The sequence below is a fragment of the Diorhabda carinulata genome, chromosome 3 (assembly GCF_026250575.1).
Source record: "Diorhabda carinulata isolate Delta chromosome 3, icDioCari1.1, whole genome shotgun sequence".
Classification (NCBI taxonomy): Eukaryota; Metazoa; Arthropoda; class Insecta; order Coleoptera; family Chrysomelidae; genus Diorhabda; species Diorhabda carinulata.
Window position 1 is genome coordinate 7,100,750 of NC_079462.1, and position 18,887 is coordinate 7,119,636.

General features: G+C 30.5%; 1 protein-coding gene across 1 annotated transcript in view; it reads left to right on the plus strand.

Moving 5' to 3' along the window:
• The window catches only part of LOC130891204 (nephrin-like), a 732,788-nt gene extending 717,607 nt beyond the window's left edge, over positions 1-15,181 (plus strand). The window contains exons 14-15 of the mRNA XM_057795809.1: positions 1,103-1,311; positions 11,416-15,181. Coding sequence (XP_057651792.1) covers positions 1,103-1,311; positions 11,416-11,694 — 488 coding nt within the window. The 3' untranslated portion in view covers positions 11,695-15,181. The remainder of the gene's footprint in view (positions 1-1,102; positions 1,312-11,415) is intronic.
• The last annotated feature ends 3,706 nt before the right edge of the window (positions 15,182-18,887 follow it).

The following is an 18,887-nucleotide window of genomic DNA, read 5'->3' on the forward strand; positions in this document are numbered from 1 at the left end:
CTTGATACTCATGATGTGAAACAAACATAATTTCTGTGTGTATCTCAAGATACACACTCATCTGTGGTTATCATAATAGTTGTGAACAACATTTGGATCAATGCTCATATTTCTGTTCTATGATATGTTAAGCATTTGTAAACTTTACTTGTTAGATCCGATGATTTCGATTTTGTTCTCGATAATGAACTTCATAACAAGCTCAATATTAACGTAAAGAGACTACAATGAAACATCCTGTTCAATAAAACATAAAGTCTATATTGTGACCAAGTAACCATTTTTTACTGCATGCATTACAAACAATTTTAGCATCGAAAGCTAGTGTTTGATAATTTTCGAGCTCATACTATACACAAATATGACAAAACCAGTATGAATTGACATTTCAACTTTGTATCAACATTTTTACAGCAGTTGTAAGAGCGTAGTTCTGTCACCATGTAATTTCAACCATCTGCTTGGGTCTATTGGTTGACCAGAAGTTTGATTTGTTTTTTTGTGATGCTTATTGTTATAGCCGCCGGACTCGTATTCCTTCTATGAGATACCAATATTTTGAATTATAATGATATTAGAAAACGATAAATGAATCTCTCCGCAACTGACATTTGATTTCGAATGTTTCCATGTACTGACTATGAAACTGAATAATTTCGTTTTCAATTTGTTACACTGAAGTAATAAACCGACTGTCATTCTATTAATTGAGCTTCACAACATTCAGAGTTCTCAAAATTCCGAAAAGAGAAGAAAGTCAGAGAAAATTACAGTAGCATTTATTCTATATCCACCATTATATTATTATAGAAATAATCACATGGATAACTGTTTTATAAGGTTCGTAGATATTTCAAAAAAAATCAGTTTCTATCTGTTTCATTTAAGATCTGTTGTCAGAATTCAATGTGAATATTTCATTCTTTAATAACTTTCAAAGTGAAATTATAAAAGATAATTATTCATTAATTAATCAAACGTAAATATCGAATTCTCTTTCAAGATAACACATTCTCGAGTCTTTCTCTTTTTTCTTAAAGCTGTATCAGAAAACTCTGAAAATTTAGAATTAATAATGTAGGAATTAATAATTTTTTTTCAGATTCCGACTACCAGTTGGGTTCGGCCTTGCAAACTCCGGGTTTGAATAATTCAGAAACGGCTCCCACCGAATACGAGACGACAGCTGGAAATGGGGCGACAGGGGCAGTCGTAGGAACGGTAAATGCGACCGCTGCCTCCCAACAACAACCGCTGGGACCGCTACAGGAGGCCTACTTGGCTCGGGACAGAAATTATCCACCACAACTTGTAAGTTTCTACACTATAAAGGGACTCCATTTTACATTACTTTCCACTAAACACAAACAGAAATATTTAGTTCACGCTGATGTATATATTACATAATTGAAGTAATTTGTATTGCTGGCATAAAAATCCTATATAATCAGAGAAACAATTATTTGAGTATTTTGAAGATTATTGATCATTGGAATTTATTTGATTATCTATCAAGTACCTACAAATTGCTGATACCACTTCACTAACATGTAATTATACCACTAGAATAAAAATTTCCCTCAATTTATGATTCACAAACCAAACACTCATTGTCTTATAATCTTTATCGTATTTATGAATCACAAACTTCTTTCTAAATTGAATAGAAATAATGAATTGGTTCAAATTCTGAATTTAAAACTGTGTCTTCCATGTCTTATTATGCGAAACAAGGTGAATTAATTACAATTATCAAAAACTTCATCTCTTATTTCAAATTGAAGCAGACAGGTGAATTGAGGTTATGCTTGTAGTTGAGAAACAACTAGGTTCACGACGCTTTTGTTCTTACGATAACAAGTTTATGGTATAAGCCTTAATTATACCACGATTAATCAAAATTATGACGTTTATTCCTGTTATTTTGCGTAGAAAGCTCTTCAAACTAATACATTATCTGTTTTTGTATACATGAAAAGGATAATTAAATGAATTTTATATCCATGTGTCGCTTGAAATAATCAAAGGATTCTTTCTATTTACATTGATAACAACAGGCTAATAAAAATCCTTTGTTCATATTTGCGGATTTGAAAAATACAATTTATTTGGATTAGCTTACATCGTTATTGTTGTTCTAAATATGATTATTAGTCCTGGCGCAAGCCGATTTCCTGTGGCATTCTGATAATTGAGGTCGATTTTCTTGAAAATTGGTATGAAGGCAGTATTTATAACGTTATTCAAAATCTACCTTGTGCCGAACGGTGCTTTTGCACTGGAGACGAGAATTTATTTTGGAAAAAACTCAACAGATCTTTTTCAAAGCACACGAAAAAACCTTTAAAGTGAGTACTGTCAAAAGTCTTCTGCATAAAAGTAGACCGATTCAAAACAAAAATAAAGTTTCTTATTTTTTGAAAAAAATTAATAATTATATTATTATATTATTGATATGATCCATGTAATTAGACCAGTTTTCATTGTTATTTTGGAAAAATATAATTGAATAACTGCATTTCGGCAATCTTGAAAAAAAATGAGTTTTTTTTTTAAATAAAAACTATCATGTTATGAGAAAATGTTTCAAATACTAATCGTAGGGTTTTTGTTGCTAATAATTTTGAGCTTCTTCAAATCTACGTATCGTAAAAATTGGAGATACGTTAGTTCAAAGTTTGCATTCGCTTACCAAACTTGTCTTATGCAACCCCTTTAAGCTGCAGCTATTTCGAAAAAGGGAGTTTAAAGAAGCTTCTCTTCAATGGATACAACATTGAAGTACATGAAATCCTCTACAAAATACTTCATGAAAAATTTTCTACCTAGATAATTGAGCGAGTTATTGTAAAAATCAACTGCTTTTTTTTTCAAAATTTCGGAGATCAAATTTTGGAGGAGGAAAAGATGAAGAAGAATTTAGTGATGATGAAATGAAATCTAATTATTCAATTTTTTTTCTTTATATTATTTTCTAAATGAAAAATTCCATTGTTTTCTAAAATATTTTTATTTTTATGTTTTCATTATTTCTGTAAAAAAATATCAACTGCAATTTTGAAATTCTTGGTCCATTAAGGTGGGTTTGATAAAGTTGAAATATTAAAAAAGTACTAGTTCTTGAAAAATTCGAATAATTTTTAAATATGAAAAACTTGTTGAGATTATATTTTTAGGGGATGATTTGGAGGAGTTGCATGAATATGATTGATCATCAACGTATTTGAGAATGTCAACAGATTCACGAATGAAACATTTAAACTTCATTTTCCTGAAACATGCATAAAATCTGAGATTCTAAATTTTTTGCAATAAGAGTAGTTTACACCCCCAAAATATGAAAACCCCGGTTCGGCACAGGAAAGATTTCGTAGAAGAGAGTAACTAAAGCTTGATTCCAAATTTTCATGGAAATTGAGATTATAAAAAGCTTTTAATATTACTACCCTCCAAGGATGATCTTTGAAGGGGTTGCATGAGTCCGATTGATGATAAACTTGTTTGAGAATATCAACAGATCTACGAATAATTCATTTAAACAACCGCCTAAACAATCAAAAGCACCCTCCGGTACAGGGTAGATTTTGAATAAGGGGGTAATTAGAGCTTAGATCCAAATTTTCATAAAAATCGACGTTAATTAACAAAATTCCACAGTTTTCATGTTTCCTTGCCGAGATTGAACAAAAATTTTAACGATATATATTAGTATCAATACATTTATACGACTATATATTCACAAAAAAAGGAGAGCAAAAAGAGGAATGGGGTAAAGAGGAGCAAATAAACAAAATGTATTGATATGTATATGTATTTCCACTATCCGGATTGAGATTACCAATTGGCATTTCATTAGTTTCATTTATTATGGAAATCACATATCCAAGTCTTATTTCGATAATGAAATTAGACTTATTGATCAAGTTGAAAATTTGAACAATGATTACTTAGTTTTACCAATTCTTTTGAGGTTTATACATCAGAAGCAGTCTTTCCTTGATAAACCCTACGGTTCTATTATCTAATACAACTGATTACACGATCAAGGCAAGTCTCTCTGATGATAATGAGTATAATTGGCAGATTGAATATTTCAAGACGATTTCAGAGACCTTGACGTAACCAAAAATTAACCAGAGCTCTATTGTTCTTTCGAGTAAAGGTATTGTTCATGTTCACTATGAACACTACTAGAACTGAATTTATGCTCTGTTCATTTAAAAAGGTATGACTTTCTCATGCTAGCAAGTGGGGCACAAAGACCACAGGAAAATAGCGTTCTTTAGGAGGAGTCTACGTATTTTGGAAGCAAAACAATGTGATGTAGAGTCTACAGAATATAATCTAGGTATAAGTGAATAGTGGCTAATAACCGATAAATTTATGCTATGAAAATATTTTTTCGGTCGATATCTTTGGAACTAAATGTTTTAGGGATGCTTACAGTTTCATATACTTTTTCAGGTAGATAGTTCATACTCCAATCCATGAAATTCTTGTATGCGAAATTGTATTTCTTCTTTCATTTTGTAGGAACCAAATTTTCCGTTGGACTTGCGTATATCTCCAACATGCTAGGACTTTATCATAATAGTAGTAGTCGTACACAAACTGCACAATTCATAATTTTGAAAACAAATGTCACCGTTATATTAGTTTCGCACCAACACCTGGGAGCGCTTGAATTGAAATTAAAGCCATCCCACTTTCTAGACTTCTTAAAAGGGGTGGGGTTGATGGATCAGCTGTAAACACTGGGTTCTCCAGTATCGCATCAAGAAAGGGAGTCACAATAGATTGTTTGGGTCGCAAAGTATACGAGACCCTAAATCTATATAATAGGTACATATAGTCTCACACCAACCACTTGCGCCTCAATAATGCATTAAATTTTCACCTGACTTGCTGGGGTAATTTTACAAAAAATATGAATTGTGTATATTTTCTCATCTATATGTCATCATACTATCAACAACTATTTCTCAAGGCGACGTATAAATACGCAATTATTAACTCCTCTAAATCTCCCACAAATTCAAATTTTGCACAGTTTTATATGCTTAATTATGTCGATTTATTATTTTCCTCACCTTTCAAATTTTTGTTATAATTTATAATCCAATTTTAATTTGATTTTTGTTTATTTTAGGAACGTTATACACCATTTCCGAATGTATATTAATTAGTAAGTTTGTAAATATTTTACGAACACTGTTTTCAGCACATAAAATTGCACTCTATCAGTCTTCTCCAGCTTTTGCATACTAATTTTCCCTCTTTAATTCTTCATCGCAGTTGTCTTTATTGCAAGAAATTGAATTTCAAATTATCAACGGCGAACTGGGAGAGCCCTTTCTGATTTCCATGAATCAAAAATGAAAAATATTAATTTTAAAATTTTTATCAGTAGGTTTAAAATGATCTGAAAAAAAAACTCATATATATGTTTTCTTAAATTGATACTAGTGATGTATATTGATAAATTATCTCTATCACATTGTGTTATACAGTGTGTTTATAAGGTAAGACAACTAGCTAATATTTCGATTTGGTCATATTTTTTAAATGGTTATTCAATAACAAGCATAATTTACAATTCTATATGTTATTTCATTAACTTGGAGGCTACAATGAGAAAAATACTCACACGTCATGGTCTTCTTTGAAGCCGGTTCTCCATTGTCTGATTGTTTGTGATGGACCAACAGTTATCAAACGGCGCGAAAATTCGTCTGTTGTATTAGTGGATATAATAATAAATTTACGTCTCTGCATTTGACTTTAAAACATGCGTGTTTTAAAGTTACTATCATCACAAACGACGTGGAATCTTAACGTCAACTTTTAATTTTTGATCTATCGAAAGTACCTTGGAATATCATGTGAAATATTAAAGGTTTTTCAATTATTCAACAATCTGATCTAAATTTTTCGAACGTATTAGCGGATATGCTGTTTAAATTATTATTAATATTTTCTGAAGTCAGCGAAGCAGTACTTGTGTTAAATTACGGTTTTTTGACATTAATTTCCACTGTTGCGTCAAGTTTATCAAATTGATACCCAGAAGATATTACAACAAACTTAATCTTTAGGTGGAGTTAACCCTTCTTAATGAAATGGAAAGAGCTTTAATTAGTTTCCTACTCATTCCAAAAGTTTGCTCACACTGAGCACAATACTGCATAGTGGAAACAAAACTTTACCTGTGAAAATTTCGCACTTCTTTTAGCAGCAGCTTTTTAATAAGCTGATTCGCAAGAAAACTGATAATGGAATGGTCTAAAATTGATCAAATAAGTTCACAAACCACACAAAAACTTATCTAATGTGACAGATTGCAAATTATTTTTCTCATTGCCTTGACAACGGGAGGTTCAGATTTATAATGTCACGATCTCAACCATCCTATTATTAGTTGGTTTCTGCATTTTATGTTATTTTTAAATCAGTATTTATATGATTCAAAATTTCATCAATAGAGTTAATACCACCCTAAAAAAGGAGTGATAATTTTTTGTTGAGACTAACTGTAGAAATCGATATAAAAATCGGAAAATCAATACTGACTGACTTATTCTTGGTTATGATTTTGTTACTGAAAGAGCATATTCTCAATCTAATCTTCACGAATAACTCAAAAACGGAGGTTGAATATAGCTTCTAAAAAAATGAGAAAATATTTTTATTTGGTTGAAGACCAAATACAAACCGAGTTCTGATTTATTGAAGGTGGAATTTATCAAGTGAACCGAATATTTTGAAAAATAGAAAATTGAATGGGAAACGTCCTATTCCACTAAAAAATGTATTCAATAATTTTCGAACAAACATTTAAATGAGACTTTGCAAAACTTTATAATAAAAAAATAAGGGAGTTATGACGAAAGTGAGATAGTATCACTTCATTTCATGAAAAAAACGTAAATGCTACTCTTGTTATTGCCGTCCTAATTGGAATGAAAAGTTATGAATTTGCAAGTCACTTTAATTGAATACAAATAATAGGATCAAAAAGTTTAAATGGTGTAGAGAGCTTGAAAAAAATATGGTAACAATTGTTGAAGCTAACCGTAGAAATAGATATAAAAAAGCATTCTTAGTACAAATTATTCAATAGAGTTTTTTCGAAAAATCAGTACTTTCTGACTAATTCGTGGTTCTAATTTTGAATTTTTGTCACAAAAAAGCATATTCACAATCGTATTCTCACAAATAACCCAAAAACTTTAATCGGAGGATAAATGTAGCTCCTAAAAGAATAAGAAAATATTTTTATTTGGATACCAGAGACAAACCGAGTTCTGATTTATTGAAGGTGGAATTTATTAAGTGAACCTAAAATTTGAAATTGAAAATTGAATGGAAAACGGTCAATTTCACGAAAAAAATGTCTTCTTCGAAAAACTTTGAAAAACCATCTGTATGATATTTTATAGGACTATGTAAAAAAAAATGGAGGAGTTATGATTGAAGTAAGATATTATCACTTCATTTCATGGAAAAAAACGTAATTTCTACTTTTGATATTGCAATCCTAATTGGAATGAAATGTTATAAATTTGCAAGTCACTTTGATTGAATACAAATAATAGGATCAAAAAGTTTAAATGGTTTAGACAGCTTAAAAAAAATATCGTTGCAATGAAAAAAGCATTTTTCACTTTTGTGAAAAAATTGTCTAATTCAAAAAATATGAAAGATACATTAAAACTACCAGAAAAGTCAGGTTTATTTGCGATAGGAAGTTTTTTTTTATTCCTTTCCGAACAGAATTAACCGAGATATAACCTTTCAAAATTCATAGTAGCGTATATTTGATAACTTTTTGGAACCATTTAAATATTTCCGTTTCAAAAATAAAGGTTCCAATATATTCCAAATTTTTTCAGCTTAATAGATTATGAATTTTTCTATAAAGTGGTGTTCATAAATCCTCCATTCAGCTCAAAAATTGAATATATAAAACTAATTTGTACCTATTGGCATATTGACATGAAAGTTGAATAGAACAGAATTCTAAAATTTCCCGCGATGAAATTCTAAGGTGATACCATATTTTTACTGTTGTTCATGGGACTATTATACTTTAATATACTATTAATTGCATGTGTGCAAGTGACCATAGTATTCTAGCACGTTAAAAATGTTAACTCTATTTGATAAATTCTGTTGAGACTCATTTACATCAGGGATTTATTACAATATTTTTTTAATCCGTTATTTTCGTGTTGTAATTGAACAACCCGTTGTGGTATTTGCGGTCTTTCCAAAAACACTCCGATAGTAATCTGGTAGTACTATTATTTGTTACATTTCAACTAGATTAAAAATCTAACTATAAATCCTGGGTAACATGTTTCACTTGTGGAGTATAGGCCATTTTTCAATTCTATCGTGTGTATAACACGATTACAACTGTTGTGACAAACGTAATTTGTGTAAAATAAATACCGAAGCCAAAAAAAATGTTTTGCTCATTCGAAGTATGAAACACTCATTTCAGGTAATTATATCGTTAATCACTATATTTATGAGATTTTTTATATTGCATCACGAGTTCTGATGAATTCTGAATTTATTCGTTTGCAAAATGGCAAATAGTAATTTATTCCTTACATCTAGAATGTGAGAGCTACAACTGATTTAATACAGAAAGTACCCCTCAAGTGAGGTCAATTGAGCAGAGGTATGGAGAAAAATGAGCTTTTGGAAAGTTTATCCAAATGATCGATCTAAAGAAATGAAATGTTCGATAATCAACTTTTTATTTTCCCTTTTCCTTTTCTCAACAAGAGAATATAAATATATAAAAGAAAATAAGAATGAAATATTAATCGTCGTTGTCACTGTTACAATTGACACAATCGAATTAAGACTAGCATCTAGCGCACATTTTTATTGGTCCATTTATTGCAAACTTGATACTGGATCGTTGTACCTCCTAATGAACTTTCAGAATAAGCTTCGTAAAAAATCAGACAGAAATATTGATCAACGCTGCTTTCCTCACTTGACAAATGTACTCTTTTAGGAACTTTCGTCTTTGCTTTCTTATCAATTTTCTTCCTTGGTATTCCAGTCTCCAGTAGTTTTATTTTGTTTTCCTTCTAATGCGTTCTTCTCGGGGCAGCTTCTCTTTTTCTTCTATTAGTATTGGTTGCTTTTCTAGGGCCTACCTTTAAGTATGATCCAACAATTTGTGTAAAAAATACTTGCGTTAGATCAACCAGCTAGTTTTTTTTGTTGCTTGGGCTAGCTACAGGTTCAGTTCGGCTGATTGAGGTAGAGGGAGTGTAATTGAGTTTGGTGCTGGACATCATAACATGTTTCATCCGTTTGATACCGAATTCTTTTTCGGCAACATTCACGCTTTTTCCTTCATCATTCACCGCTTCGCAGCATAATAGAAAGCGAATATTACTTTAGGTCTATGTCGTGAGGTAAGTTAAGTTAAGTTAATTATAGCTCAACTAATTCTAGTCCGAAATAAAAGTGAGGTTATGACAAACCGGTTAGAATTATAACCAAAATATTAAAGTACTTTAAATTTAGAGAGGTTTAACAAATACCTGATCTAAATCGGATTAGTCGTACATTTAACTACACATACGAAAAGTTTCGGTTTATAATTATTTTATGTTTTTTGTTACAAAACAATCTTTCGATGAGTTCTCATCCCGTGATCCCTTATTTGCGCTATGTGAATAGCTTCCGAGATATTTCGATCGACAACTTGCCCCTATGCTCCATTAGACCTGCCCTACCCTATATATCATAAAATTAATTAGCTTCACAAATAGATTTGTTGGTTGGGATAGTTGTTGATCAGCGCACGTGTATATGTAATAGAAAATCATGTAAAATAGTCACTGCAATAGCACATTGAATTTGCACATTGGATATTTTTTTATGTACGCTTCAAACACTAATTACATCTCAATGTAGATACACACTATTAATTTCAACCGAACTAAAACAAGAAGTAACCAAATAATGTCGAACAAAATTGGAATTTTTCTATTCGCAAATAATGTCTGAAAAAACTGGAATTATTATATACAAAATGTGATATTAGACATATTTTTGAATATCTCATTACAAATACGAAATAAATGATTTCTACTATTTACATCTGAAATTATTAAGAAAACGAAGAAAACAACAACTTTCCTGACTAATGCCTCGACGAATATTGAATTACATTACACTACTACGATGCGCCAAATCCGAAGTTTGTTGGACTCCACCCTAATAACAGATACAAAAAGTTTCAACGGTGTTGTTATAACTAAAAAAAATGTCGCAAAGCCCAAGGACTATATGGTTAACACTTGTTTTTTTTAATGCCACCACGTACATTTCAATATGAATTAGTTGGTAATACACTAAATTGTTTATCATTTTGATTACTTAATAACAAATATACAAAAAATTTAAATCAGTAATTATTTATTAGAGGATTTTAGCAATCGTGCATTGATGTGAAAAATTGTAAATAGGCTTCAAATTTACTGTGAAATTAGTCAAGAAACTGAAACTCAAGAATTTAAACAAATTTATCCGTTAAACATGACCTAACGTATTATCCATCCATAAAGAAATGAAAATTCTTCAACATCAGTGGAGTAATGGGCCGGGCATACAACAACACGGATGTACTAATTGCAAGGGGTATATTAGCTGGCTGTAATATAGAAATTATTATGTTATTCAAAACAAAAACCTTTTTGTGAATGTTTAATGAAGTTTTGTTAATAAAGTGTTGAATGTTCTCTTTCTCATGAGCACATTTACAATGAACTCGAACTTCAAATATGATTCTTAATGGGGCGTTCAATGTTTACCATAGAACAGAAGGATTGAAAGGTCTCATATATCTATATTATATTTAAATTTGTTTAATTTCGTATTTCCTACACCTTTCATATATGTTTTATGAAAAAACTAATTTTAGAACAGAAGAAACCTAAAATCAAGACGATTTGGACACATGTTATATTTAGTGTAGTAATATGTATTCCAAATTAATTGAAATCCATATTTTAAAGAGGAAAATTATGATATTATGACATGATATAAAGTAGTAACAATTACATTTACTCTTTCTCTATATATTCGGGTGGGTACGTTCTTCAGATCCAAATTTCTTCTTATACTTGTAGTAACACGTCAACAATTACATTAAGGTGATCCATATATCACTTGCATCAATTATTTCTAGCCTAGGTCTTAGCAAATTCATAAATTCCATCGTTCATTTCTAAGAATAGTTGATTAAATTAGAAATTTTTCCATATATTATCGAAGGCGGTGAAAATTGCATGAAAATCATCTTAAGATAAATACTAACCATGTAATATGAATGTTATTTGTATGTTCCCAATTTTATTGTTGTATATGGTATTTTTTCAGATCGATCCAGAACTAACTTATGCAGAGTTGAACCATGTACGACCAAATTCCTTGGAACCAATTAAAAATGGTGGAAACCAATATGGTACTCTTCCAAATAGAAACGATACCACAATTTATGCTCAAATCGACCACAGCCGACGACCACCTCCTTCAAAAACACCCGTAATCGTATCACCTGTCTCTGCCATATTTCCACATAAGCAGGGAATTTACCACAGAGAGGTAGTTACCGTCAGAACGCCGTTGATGGGATGCCAGCAAGAAAGTTGTGTGTAAAGTTAGTTCGGGACTAATGTTGTAAATACGCAGGGACAAATGTGGCACACGTCTCTAGTGTGCTATCTCGGTACAGAGTAGTGAGAAAACAGTGATTCTGGACATATATTCAGTGTGTAAGGGTTATTCGAAACTTTTATGGATGAAAATCTGTTTGGTATTTCAAATTTGATGTCCTTAATTATTTTTGGGACTACTGTTAGTAGCTTACAACCATTTTTTGATATAAGATACTAAAATCGACACTTTTTAAAGATAATTTGATCACAGAAAATAATCAGTTGCCCTTAAAGTCATTGAAAACATTCCCATTGATGATTCAGTGAGATATACAGGAATAAAATAGTTTTAGGTTATTAGAATTATACTTTCACAACTAAAACTATATTTTGAAATCGCCTATTCCACATTCATGATTATTATATAAAAGACTACTCAAAGGAGAAGTTTGAAACAATAATAAAAGTTTCCGGTTGCGAATTCGACCCCAACACTGAATCGTATGAAGTTATATTTTTCTTGTAAACTTCATTATTCCTAAATCTTCATGAAGTTCTGCTCAATTGATGATTCTCTTCATTTTTTAAAATCAGAATATCTTAGTCAAATTGGATCAGCGCGATTTTGTGACGAAGTATTCCAGTCTGTTTGATGTTAACAATCCTGAACTAAGTTTATGCATTAGTAACTTCGAATTCTAGCTTTTATCAATAATTGGCTTTTGAAAAAATTGTTGAACCAGAAATATATATCTTTCATCTTCTCTCTGTATTTTTTAAAAAATAAAGCGTTGTCTGAAGTTATTGATCGATCAAGTAAGAATTTTCTCTATAGAAGCTATCGTTCATTTTGAAAACAACTCAACAACAATACAAGTACTTTTCATAAATCATCAACAGCAGGCTTATTCTCTAAAATCCTCCACAAATTACTTTAACATGACATAAGTAGAGTCCACTGTAAAATACGTTAATTAATTTGCGGAAACTATGATCTGTATTACTAAATCTGCAATTTTTAATAACTTGATAACAATAATAATCAAACAGCAAAGTATTCGGTCGAATTTATTTATTTGGGATACAAAGTAAATGTCCAGCTATGTAATTTCCAAATAAAAGGATTATAAATACACGAGACTTTGTAATTATTAATTCTTAAGATTATGATGCCAATAAAAATTATGAAAATAACTCAAATTCCAATATTCGTTGTTGTTTTTATGACTAAGAATCACCACATCGTGCATATAAAATATTTGAAAAGTAGGTGAGACAAGCTTAATTCCATAATTTTCATACAAATCGACTTTGCTCAAAAATTGCAAGGTAATACACCATTTTAAGAGTTACGGAATGGACCACTTGTATAAAAAAACTGGTGTTATTTATTAGAGTTATTTGAGAGCTAAAACTCAATTATTACTATTAAAGGTTATAATTATATTTATTTATTGACACACTTGTTACTGTGGTTAAATTATCTTTATTGCAACTGATTTATTGGTCGAGCTAGAATATTAAGTGGTATTTCTTCCATTTTTTTCTTGAGTTGTAATGGAGTTAAATACTCCAGTTAAACGTATAATGATAGAATTTCGATATTACCTCATACAATTGGGAATTAGTTCTCACAGATTGATCTACTTCTCCTTTCTCTGATATGGAAATTGATTCACTGATATCCTTGAATAGGTCACATCTATATTGACTAAGAGCTTACTCAATATTCCAGTTATTGTTGAAAATGAAACTTAGAAAGATGTACTTAAAGATGAGCCAATGTTTTCTTCCTCATCGTTCACGGATAAGCCAAATAATTAGAGCGAAAAAACATCTTGTGAACGGTGCAAAATATAAGAAAATTACTCGTAGAAAAATGAGGCTGAGAAAACGTTACGAAAAAAAAAATGTTATAACTAATTTCTTCGTAGGAGAAATATTTTCTACGGAAAATGAAAAAGAAGTTAGCGCTTAGTTATATGCTTTAGAGTCGAGCACAGTTGAACAAAAAAAATTCATCCTTCATTAAAAATTTGCAAATTTTTGAAAATTATCTTTCATAACGTACTTGTAAACGCTTAATTTAATGGCCACAAATTTTTTATGTCCAACCTGTCGGTTTATATTAATATTTCAATAATTTTCTCTATAAAAATTAAAAATATAACTTTAATTGATTAAATTATTAGATTCCAATTTTTTCTTATGAACATGTAAAATATAGAGGTCATACGTAGACAGATGGTTGCTAAACTATTGTATATGGTAATTTTTCTCTTGTTCATTTGTACGAATTCTATTCGTGGGTTTAATTAATAAATACTGTCTCTTACGTTCCTTACGTTCTTAATTTATTTAAATACTATTCACTACACTTAACTAACTCATAATAATTCACTTATCAAGATCACTTAACGAACTCAAATTATTTATTTAAATTTTTAAATTACTTCGCTAATTCGTTCTGTTCTCTACGACTATTATAAACTGCGCTACATAAACTTATTTATATACCACAAATAGAATTCTACAACTTTCTAGAACATAAAGAAACAAAATATATAATTAAATAGACCATCCTAAAGAAATAATGTGAATAAACTGCTTGCTATAAAAACGGATATAAGAAACAAACATTAAACGGGTTCCGTGGTTTATAAAAAGTAAGCTAGAATTTCAATACATCTATGCAGGACCGGCTCTAGGGCGAAGACGAGTTCATAACAATATTGTAATAAATTTCTAGTTTATGCAGGCGCACTATGTATGTGAGAGGGGCGCTATTACGTTGAAACTAGAAACCAAAGTGTGAAATCGTGCCTGAAAATCCTGTTTATTTTTAGGTGAGTAATGCATAAGAAAATTTCAACCACAATAATAAGAAGAGCAGCTTTAAAAGACCCCATTCAAAAATTTTTGAAAATCGATACCATGCTCAAGTATCCAGCTTTAAATTGCGTATCGGTTTTGTTTCGGCTTTTTCGGAAAATTGAATAGTAATAATAAATAATTTTTACCGCGCAAATACGCGGATCTCCATACGTACTTTGGACGTATAAGAGAATCTCACTCACATTGATAATTTCCGGAAAAAATAAGTCTTCTGCGAAAAACTGTGTTATAATATTTTAAAAAACCTGAGAGAACTGTTTTTGCTTTATTATTTGGCATTTCCATAAACGATGGTCCTGAAAACACGGGTTCATCTTAAAGTACCCCCTTTCAAGTTTCATTTTAAAGCATAATTGCAACATCATGGAAATACTTGACACTAAAAACCTTCCTTTCTAGAATTATTGAAAATGACTCGGATTTATTTCGTATTGATAAAGTATTAATAGTACCCAATAATTAATCTTTCTCGTTGTGTACCAAAAGAATGATAACATAGTTGTATACATATTCAAATCGAAATAAGGGAAAAAATGATGAAATAAACATTTTGTTTTTTTTGTTGAAATTTGAATTAATCCTCATAGTAAAAAGTAAAATATGGAAAACTAGACAAAAGAACTAATTTATTATGCAGTACAAACTGTCAACTTGAATAAATATCAAACAATCAATTAAGTAGAAAGTTTCTCAATAATTCAAGTGTATTTTCTATTGCTTAGACGTGTTGAATATTTCCTACAATTTTGAAATTTATTCTTGAAAACTCATTAAAATATTAAGTTGTTGAAATACAATGACTAGAAATCGAGTGTAGTTCACTATGTGAGAACAGCAGTATACACGAATTAAGAACCAGTATACACGAATTATTGATAAAATTATCTGTGGTTTGATTAAATCTTGTAAAATTCAATATGCCACACCAATTTCTCATATTATTCATCTGATTGCAACTAACACTTTTGTACTAAAATGACGATACACTAATTCTAATAGGGTCTTAAGAAATAAACAACGACAAGAACAGTGATGGACATTAATTTACCATGAAAAAACAAGGATATACTACTATTAAAATCACATCTAATGAAGCCATGTCGGTTCTAGTTGCCTGAGAAATACCTTTTCAGTCCGCTTAGTCATCCCCGCTCCCGCTAAAGAAAAATTTGAGAATATTGCAGGCTTCACTAGCTTGAAAGCCAGGACTTTATTCTGGCGTGTATAAAAAAAGCTTAATAGCTGCAGAGGATGTGATCAAAATGTGTCCGTTTTCCCAATCTGAATATCACCTGTTATTACCGACTTCCACATGCCGTGTTATCAATCCTGCCAGTATTCTCCTATTTATCTGCAGTATTCACCAGTCTAATCTAATGATTTCACTTTATCTATTGAGGTTTTGGTTTGTGTACAACCATATAGCTTCATGCTTCTTTGATTTCTTTCTTTTCCGTAGCTTAACGTATTTCTCAATCCGTGAAATAAGAGTTCTCACTGGAAGTTTGAGCTCTTCGAAGATTTCGTGGTTCCAAACTTGTCCAGACCATCGGTGATTATATTCCCTTTAATTTCTCTATGTTATGAGATCCAGAACAGCTCTAGTGCCGTATTTTCCTAAGTAAAGTATTTGTCCTTTTCATCCAACTGTTGTCAGTTTGAAGGCAGGTTCACCTATTTGTGTTCCAAAACATGAATAAAAATTGAGGAGTTCATCGTGGCAAAGAAAGTGTATTTGCATTCGGTTGTATACAGTTATTTCATTTACAAATAAAGGAGTATAAATCCGGCATCGAGTGAATAGGATAGATAATGATTATTATAATCTATAGTTTGGAAACAGATAAATATGCCATAGGCGGTAAAATATGTTTTTATTGACCATTTAGGTAATTGTACGACGTTATGCATAAGTAGATGAGATACCGATTGATCTATAATGAGACTATATAATTTTTTTCATTACTTAATACAAGTGAATAGTGAATGAGAAAAACTTATCTCCATTTAGGAGATTCTATTCAAACTAGGAAGTTAATTGAGCCCATGCTGTATCCCGTTTAAATTTCAAAATAAAAATATCTAAGTAAATACAATCATTAAAAAAAAATTAAAACAATGGTTCAAGCTTATTTTCGAGCAATCATGATGACAATCAGCCAAACTTGTTCGAACTAGAATCATCATTTGTTCATTAGGGGCCTGAAGAGAGCAACGTGTAGGAGTAATAAGTAGTGGGGCCTAGGTCTAAAATCGACCCGGGGCCCACTTAAGTAAATCAATATCAACTCGTACTTTTTCAAATCTAATATATTAGCTTGGAATTAAATATAAAGTATTAGTAAAAATTATTTCAAATCTTATTTCATAAATTATATAAAATTTTTATTTCTTCTCGATTCAATTGTGACAAAATTTTCAATTATCTCATCAAAATTCATATTCTGTAACAACTAATTTTCGATGCACAGCCTTTTTAATGATGATATTTTCCATTCTCTTTAAACCTTAGAACGACCTTTCTGCTCCACAATTCGCTATAAGTATCGATTGATAGTTTCCATCATATCTGATTCAACGATCCAATTAAGTATTTTCCATGCTGTAATGAATTATTTGTATTATTAATAAATTCGGGTTGAAGTTTGATAAGAGGAATGAATCGCTGTAACACACAAAATAATTCAAGTTGTAGATCATTCGAATATATTTCTACTCGAGATTTTACATGCACTTCTAATTCATCATTCACATTTTGAAATATATATATATATATATATATATATATATATATATATATATAAAATTTATTATCATTTGGAGTATAAAATGATTATATACAGTAAAAAATTATTGTGTAGATTAAATAACACTTTCATTTCATTTAAATTTACAAACAATTTTAGGTTAGAGTGCAAATTTTGCTCTATATCCAATATTGCTCCTAAAATAAATGATCAGATTAGTAATTTTGCATGGCCCCTACGTGCTCGGGGACTGAGGCTTCATCCTACGCTGGACCCTCCCTAAATCCGACGCTGAAAGAGAGGGTAAAACCATATTCATATTTTTCTCCTCAATACACTTCTTACTCAATATTTCCATTGCTTGGTCTTCTATCATAACTTTTCTATATATTCCACAACCTAAAGAGTTAAAAATGCAATATATAGTCTATTTCTTTTTATCGTTGATCAATATAATAGGATTTCTATTCCTAGCAATGATAGAACCGTGGTTTCCATAATTGGTTGCATGAAGAGATATCACATAAATGCAATTATTACAGCTTCTCTACCGCTTATAGTTGGTATATTACTGAGTGTCCGTCAGTGATACGATTACAATGTATGGTGGAATATCGGGTGGGAGCTACTTCTTAAATTGATTGTGAAATAAGTCTGCTACCATGTGTCAAAGTTAATTAGATTCATAGTTATACATTGATAACTCTATAAATGGAAAATAGCAAAATTACTTTATCAAATGTAAGAATATTCCTTTTTTACGCATTTGTTGCTCTATTCATATATGACAAAAGTAAACAACATTTAATAGTCCAGTCGGTACACAGATGCTACTCTAATAACCATTTCGGTTAAGTTTCACAGGGCAATTGAGTCCACATTGACGTTTGCTTCAATTAGTCTTATACACATTTCGATTTCTTCTGTATCTTTACATATACACCGGTAAGAAGGCAGTGAGCTAGTTAATTCTCTAACAAATGTAAATGATAAAACTGTTCACAGATACATTGTATTCTGGCATCATAATTTTTCTGGTTCACTTTATATTCTTTATATCTCAACAACTGACTACTTATTATATCACCCTGGTATGGAGAACAACAACTATTTGTTTGATATAATTATATTATCTAATATAATCTCTTGTTAAATATTTATGAAAATATGATCTCTAATTGTCACTAAAGCGTCACATTATATAAGGGTATATTACCTCTCGCTGTTTAATGCTCTATCTACATTCCATATTAAGGAAAGTGATATTATCTTTGTTTCATATTTCTTTTGTTTGCAGTTACTACTATCCTCATATAACCAAAATATAACAGAATTAATTGTTCCGTATTTCATCCATAGTTATTTGGCTAACGATGAATATAATGGAAACAATAAGTACTTCATTTTGGAACGTCGCGTCGATACAAATAAAACTGTGCCCCAATGAAATGAAGGATACTATAATGTATTTTGACTTACACTGTCTCTTACTTACTTATTTTATTTACATATAACTACTTATTCGAATTTCAATTATATACTGACTCCTCGC